This window comes from Gossypium arboreum, chromosome 9 (genome assembly GCF_025698485.1).
Source record: "Gossypium arboreum isolate Shixiya-1 chromosome 9, ASM2569848v2, whole genome shotgun sequence".
In the NCBI taxonomy this organism is placed as follows: Eukaryota; Viridiplantae; Streptophyta; class Magnoliopsida; order Malvales; family Malvaceae; genus Gossypium; species Gossypium arboreum.
In genome coordinates this window covers 77,420,022-77,427,426 of record NC_069078.1, presented here as the reverse complement: position 1 = coordinate 77,427,426, position 7,405 = coordinate 77,420,022, and the positions used below count along the sequence as shown (strand labels likewise).

Sequence of the window (7,405 nt, the reverse complement as noted above, 5' to 3'; positions counted from 1 at the left end):
GCTGAGAAAATCATTTAGCGACCAATCATGCTTTATATCGATCCACAGGCCCATCTACTTTCTTTTTCACTTTAAACAACCATTTGCAATCGATGGATCGTCGTGCTGCAGGAAGAGGACAGAGACTCCAAGTGCTGTTGTTAAGAAGAGCATACAACTCCTTATGTACAACACCTTGCCAGTGAGGATGAGCCATTGCTTCATGCACATCAGCAAGAGTAGAATCTGATAAATAAGTTGTCTTGGTAAGGTAGACCTTAGGTTTGATGACGCCAATTTTACTACAAGTGACTACAGAGTGAGTATTGAGTAAGGGTGGTGCTCTATGTTGAGATGGACTAGCAACATAAATAATAGGCTGGGAAAGCAAATGGGAGGGAGTGGTTGATGGGGTGGCGAGTGAATCGTTTACAGAAACTGAAGGTATGGAGTTAGAAGTTGCAGGTAAAGAAGCTGAGATAGGCGATAAAGAAAATAAAGTTGCAGGGGTCACAAATGAAGTCAAAGGTGTCAACACAAGTAATGTAGAGCTAAAGTGAGGACGCGAGGGTGAAGTGGAAGTAACTGGTGCAGACTTAAAAGCAGTTTGAAAAGGAAACACAAGCTCATGAAAAGTAACATGATAATCTTTGTGCAATGAAGAATAACCAAGAAAGGTATAGGGGGCGGACCTAAATTGCAACTTTTCTATTAATAATTTTGCCATTTTTCTATAATTGCTTCTTTCTTCTTCTTCTTTTTAAAGAAATTGATCATTTTTATTCATGGAATATTGTTTTAAGCCATCAATTGATGATTCAATGGTCCAAAAATTCTCACTTGCTGCACCAACTAGTTGGAAACAATATTTCATCCTTAGTTTCTTTAAAGCTTTACATTTTTTATAGATCTTCAATGTCACCACCGAGTGACTTGGCTTGACGGCATTCAAGAATTTGTGAACTTGACATAGGCGTGAAAGAAAATAATTGGTATCTTATCCGTTAGTTCTTTTTAATTATATTTTAATACAATACTCATATTTAAGTGCACAAATTCAATCCATATGTATATAATCCAGATCGCCATATCATTATAAATAATGATTAAAATTGTATTAGATAATTTATGAATAGAAAATTAATGGAGAAATTTAACCAATTATTATTGAATCAAAATTTATATAAATAATAAATTTTTTAACACAATTAACAAAACATATGAATGGGACATGAATTCTAAAAGATAAACTATTGTATTATCGAATTTTAATAATTTTTATTTTAGATATTCAAAATAAAAAATACATTTTAGACATAGCTGTTAATAATCATTTTGAATTTTTGTCATATGCCATTAATTTAATATTTATTTTAGTCACCAACTTTATAGAGAAAAAATTTTATATTTTTGCATGAAAAATCATTTTATTTTTAAATTTCTTTTTTATTTTTTATTTTATTAATTTTAGTTTTGGATTAACTTTTCCAATAAAGAGAAAACCTAGGATTTCACATAGAATTATCAAGGAAAAACTATTTTATCTTTTTAATTTCCTTAATTCTCAGCTTTTTTGGAATCAAATTGAAAATTTTCCAATAAGGAAAAACCTAAGTTTTATAAGAAAAACTCTGTTTTATAGTAAAAAAAGTCATTTTATATTTTTAACTTTTTTTAGATTTGATTTTAGTTTCTTTTCAATAAAAGATGAAAAGCTGAAATTTTTACAAGGAATTGAGTTATAAGGGAAAAATTGGTTTAATCTTTGCAGTTGAATAACTCAATTCCCTATAAAAATTCAAGTTTTTTTTCTTAACGAGGAGCAAAAATGAAAACTTTGATGACTAAAATGAGTGTAAAGTAACATTGACTAATCCGGGATTAACAACAAATGGCCAAAATGAAAACGGTCGTTAATAATAGTGCCAAAATGCAATTTTTTCATTTGTGGTAACTCGGCCGGAAGTTAAAAAGGCAGCAGAACCATGATCTCCGAAAATAACAAGCAACCATGAACGGGGTACCTATAAAAACAAGGAGCTTGATTTGAGGTTTTCGACATAATTTTATGTTTCTTTGGAACAAAATTTCCGTCAAAATTATTGAAAAAAAAAGGTTTTTGGGTCTTGACTAACCCACCATGTGCTATTATAACTTATTCATTGGAAGTAAAGCTCTATTGCGCACATCCAGTCGCAACAAACTTTATCATCAAACCAACTCCTAATAAGGTTCAACAGGAGCACGGAAACTAGCTCCGGCATAGATGGCATCCGAACCGAGCTCCTCCTCGATTCGCAAAAGCTGCAAATTATAAAATAACATCGACATAATCAGACGATGCTTGGTACATGAAAAAAAACCTAATAACGTTGAATTTGTTTTATCATTCAAGAGAAGGGAAAAAAAATCATATGATTGTTTAAAGGTAAAGATGTTAACCTGATTGTACTTAGCTAGACGCTCAGACCGGCATGGAGCTCCGGTCTTAATTTGACCCTGATTTAAAAAAAAAAAGAACAAATCTATGTTAAGAACAAGAACTGAGATTGCAACGTCTAAATTCACAACAACAAAGATTTAGGCAATAAAAGTACGATTAGATTTCAGAGTCATTACCGTGGCCAAACTGACCGAAAGATCCGCAATAAATGTATCCTCAGTTTCACCACTGCAATCGAATAGTTTATACATTCCATGAGAAACAGGACTTCTGATTTTGTAATCGGATTAACAAATTTAGCATTTAAAGGTTCGTCATTGAAACCTGCGGTGGCTGGCCATCACACCCCATCCAGCTTTCTTGGACATTTTGACAGCTTCGATACTTTCGGTAACAGATCCAATTTGATTAACCTATTTACCGGTCATACAAGAAAGAATCTAGATTAATAGAGGAAAACAACCCAATGGTACCTTGAGAAGAAGAGCATTGCAAGTTTTTTCTTTGATAGCCTTCGCAACCCTCTTCAGAGATTAAAAATGAATGAGTGACATCATGATCCTTAGAAAAGAATACTTGGGGATGCATACATGACTTCCCATAAAAAGACACCAGCGGATAAATGAAATTCTACCTTTGGATTGGTGACCAAGAGATCATCTCCGACAATCTGAACTTTTGTTCCAATTTCATTGGTTAGTTTGGAGTAATGCTCCCAATCATCTTGGTCAAAGGGATCCTCAATTGACTCAATAGGATACTCAGAAACAAATGACTTGTATAAGTCTTTGAGAGCATCTCCTGATATCTTTTGTGAACCATCATTTTTCTGCACATGCCGAACAATAGAATATAGACACAACATATACACAGCAACTTGAATATATATCTAAAATGATATGGTAATCATATATAAACAGAATCTCATAAAGCTGCAATGACTGAGAATATCTTGTATCACAAATCACCTCTTCCTTGAAGTTCAGATCATAGGTTTTATCTGCTGATCCATAAAATTCGGACGCAGCAACATCCATTCCAATAACAACCTAGAATAGTGAAAAAATATTTAATCAGTCATCTCCTAACATCAAACAACAGAGAATTCATAAGGGTTACCAAGAAGGGGCACTAACTTTGCCAGTGTAACCAGCTTTTGCAATGGCAGTCTTTAACAATTCAAGCCCTTCCTTGTTCTCCTGAACTTGAACAAAAAAATGACGTCAATTAACCTAAAATTAAACTAACAAGTGAAAGATGAACAAAAACCATGATATTTTGACCTGAATGTTAGGAGCAAAACCGCCTTCATCACCAACATTGGTTGCATCTTGACCATACTTCTTCTTGATCACAGACTTCAAGTTGTGGTAGACTTCCACACCCATTTTCATGTCCTCCTTAAAAGATGATGCTCCTGTAGGGAGAATCATGAACTCCTGCAAGCACATAAGTATGAAACCATTAGTATCAGAAAATAACTTAAAGATCAAAAGAAATCATGAGAGCTGCACATACCTGCATAGCAAGTTTGTTACCTGCATGCGAACCACCATTGATGACATTGAAAGCAGGGACTGGAAGAACCAACTTTTTGTTACCAGCAAGGTTAGCAATGTGCTGCATCCAAAAGGTAGGTTTATTAGATCCAGATGACATGAAAATACAAAGAATTTCATACAAGTTACAAGAAATTTCCGAACAGAATTGTGAAAATCATTCTATAATGAGTTTTAACATGATGGAATCCGTTACATTCAAATACATAGATAAGTCTATAGAATAGAAGAAAACGAGAATGGAAGTCCAATAAGCCAGAATGTACCCTATAAAGGGGAATATTCAGAACTTCAGCTCCAGCTTTGCAAACTGCAAGGGACACAGCAAGAATGGCATTTGCTCCAAGCTGAAAGAAATTTAACAAATGAATAAATACAACCCCATCAAATTAAGATGTTAATGAGACTCAAAACAAAAATTATTGAAAGAGATAAATAAAATAGGCAATCAGATTAAGCTACCTTTTGTTTGCACCAACCCCACTCGTTTTGAGTTCCGTCTAGTTGTTGAACCATGAAATTGTCAATAGCAGTCTGCTGAGTTGGATCCTGCGGTAATCAATTGAAGACACACACTACAGGAAAAAGCAATCCGCTGCTTTTTTGCCTAGGTTCACCACAATTAACTAATGTCTAGTCCCCTGTTTAGTTGCCAATGCATGTTTCTGCTTAATATACTTTTGATGATATATGCTTAACATTAGCACATTCTTTATTGTACGGTAACAAAATTTATGGAATCAAAAGCAAATAATCGCAAAAATAACGACCAGAAGGAGTGATGAAGGTAAAATGTACATTAGAACAATGACAATATCATTATTCAGCAGTCGATGAAACATTACAACTATCAAATAAAAGCGAAAACAAGTCAAGGAACAAACCTTTCCAATCAATGCAGGCCCGATAATCGTGTTAACATTAGCAACAGCCTGTATATAACACAAGAACAGATTGTAAATAAGATAAATTCTCGAAAAAAATCCAGTAAAAATAAAAGCTAAAATGCAAGAATAACTGACCTTTGATACACCTTTACCAAGGTAATCGGAACCTCCATCTCTCAGTTCAAGAGCCTCGTAAACTCCTAAAACAAAACAAAATAAATGAGTAAATAAATAAAATTTTACAATTTTTTTTGAAACTAATTACTTGGATGATGGCTGAATAAATTAATGTACCAGTGGATGCACCGCTTGGAACTGCGGCTCTAGCCTTTCTACCGTTGGATGTTTCCACATCAACCTATCGAATTTAATAAAGTATTCCGTTAGATTCGACTTTAAAATCCTTCATAAATTTGAATGTTAAAAAATATCTGTATAACTACCGGGATAGCATTTATTTTAAGCAAACAGCGGAAAATGATTAGAATATTCAACTGCTCGACCGATTCGACTCGTCGAGTCGTACTATCCAAAAGCAAACAAATCGGGAAATAAGTGACAAACATGATATATATAATATACAGATCGTTGACATCAACATATAGAGTAGAAAGTGAACGAAAATGAAGTGAGAAGATAAGATGAGGAAACGAACCTCGACCGTTGGATTTCCACGGCTGTCGAAAATCTGCCTAGCTTTAATGGAAACGATGGTAGCAGCCATCAGATTAGAGCTTTTCTGAGATCTAAAGAGAAAGGGAGATGAGAGAACAATAATGGAAGATTTTTAAGATTAATCAATCCCAATAGTCTTTTTAGCGAACAATCGTAGTGTGGTGTTTATTAGGAGAATGTTAGGATAACGATAGCCGTTGATTTCGAGAAAGGGAAGTTGTAACCGTTGGATTTTTGAGTTTAATTAGGTTTGGAAGAAACAAAAACATGCGCTTTATGTCACGTGATGAGCTCGGGTTTTTAACTGTCGTTCGTTTGGTGGATGTATGGCATTATGGTTTTCACCGAATTGTCAAAAAGGCGGCATTGGTTAGCTGAAAATTCAGTGCTTTGATTTCTGCTTGCCGTGTTTGTGGGGAGGGATGTGGAAAAAAATTACCTAACCGAAAAAATGAAAATGAATTTAATTGAAAAATAATAATATTTGATATATTTGGTTTTTCGGTTTAATTACTTTTCATGTTTAATTTAATTGATTTTGACATTTTAAATTAAATAAACTAATTAGGACTATAAACCTATATCTCAATTATATACTCAAGCCCAGGTTTAAATCTTCAATCCAAATATTCATTAAAACTCAATATTCTTAAAACCCAAATCCAATACCCTTTAATATTTAAAACTCAAATTGATAATTTATTTTTTATAATATTCATTTTTATTTTATTATTTAATATATATAAACCTAATTTAATTTTAATACTTCTATGTAAGAAAATAAAACTTTGTATCATATTTTAATTTTTATAAAATTTATATGTACAATAATTTAAATTTGAATATTCCTCGGGGAAATCTTTTTATCATTTAATATAAATTTCATAAAAACTAAATGATAAACATTTCATTTATGATATTCATAAAAATTAAATTATACTCAATTGTTTTTATGATATTCATTTTATTTTTATGATACATTTCAGATACCAAAGTAAGGATATGTTGGTCGTGTAAGAAAATATTATGGTAAATTTAAGAAAGGAGACAATTATGTGAAAAGAAAAATAAAGGAAATAAAATTATAAGCATCTCATTAGAAATTTTTTCTAATTAAAAAAAATATCAAAAACTGAAAACCTGAATAAAACCATAAATTTTCGATTCAATTTATTCAGTTTTGCACCCTAAGTCGTTTTGGTTTATTCAGCTTAGGTGGTTAATTAGGTTTATTCAATTTTTGGTATGAAGACTTAAACTGATTAAACAGATCGAAAGCACACCCTTGGTTGAGCGTGCATTTACATTGGTGAAAGTTAAATAGTCCGAATAATATTGAAAATAATTATCGCAATAAGATTAATTATTGTAGCAATAAAAATGAGTATCATAGCAGTGAGTTTAAAATTGATTGCGAGATATATATTTGAATTCGAACATAATAATTTTCATAAGATTATAATAAAAAATGAATTAAGGATATTAAATTAATGAGAAAATATTTGGTACGATACTGTAACGTCAAGGGGTTGACAAATATCGTATAAGGGTTAGTAAAATATTAAAAAATATATTTTAGAAAAAAAAAACATACGACAATTTTTTATGGATATATGCCTGAAATAACTAGAGTCCAACTAAGAGAAGCAATCTTGCTTGAAGTTTAAAACGCGGCTGCTTAGGTGGAGAATAGGTCGCATCTTTGTAACATTCTATACATGCTCGCCATTGCCTTAAGGTAGGAGTTCGTCACATTGTCCCAACGTCGGCTTGTTTTGACCCTTCTTTGATTGCTCGTCAATTCTCGTCTGAAGTACCTACAATGTGTCCAATAAATACGACACACCCCACAAGTTGCTAAA

General features: G+C 32.5%; 1 protein-coding gene across 4 annotated transcripts; it reads right to left on the bottom strand.

Annotated features, from left to right (window-relative positions):
* Positions 1 to 1,899: 1,899 nt before the first annotated feature.
* LOC108454026 (enolase-like) lies at positions 1,900 to 5,708 on the bottom strand. 4 transcript variants are annotated; one of them, XR_008270884.1, is made up of 16 exons: positions 5,312 to 5,449; positions 5,163 to 5,226; positions 5,004 to 5,068; positions 4,866 to 4,913; positions 4,444 to 4,530; positions 4,248 to 4,328; positions 3,941 to 4,042; positions 3,706 to 3,861; positions 3,559 to 3,621; positions 3,391 to 3,471; positions 3,057 to 3,251; positions 2,747 to 2,835; positions 2,599 to 2,650; positions 2,422 to 2,478; positions 2,119 to 2,283; positions 1,900 to 2,003 (listed from the first exon to the last, which is right to left on the bottom strand). XR_008270884.1 is itself a non-coding variant. In XM_017752318.2 (15 exons), exons 1-15 carry the CDS (start codon positions 5,590 to 5,592, stop codon positions 2,203 to 2,205), a joined length of 1,290 nt encoding a protein of 429 aa, XP_017607807.1. In that variant the 5' UTR covers positions 5,593 to 5,708; the 3' UTR covers positions 1,900 to 2,202. The 4 variants fall into 4 exon arrangements, 3 of the variants coding, with proteins under 3 accessions (XP_017607807.1, XP_052875054.1, XP_052875055.1); XM_017752318.2 differs by lacking the exon at positions 5,312 to 5,449 and adding an exon at positions 5,524 to 5,708 and having other exon boundaries at positions 1,900 to 2,283; XM_053019094.1 differs by having other exon boundaries at positions 1,900 to 2,283.
* Positions 5,709 to 7,405: the final 1,697 nt, after the last annotated feature.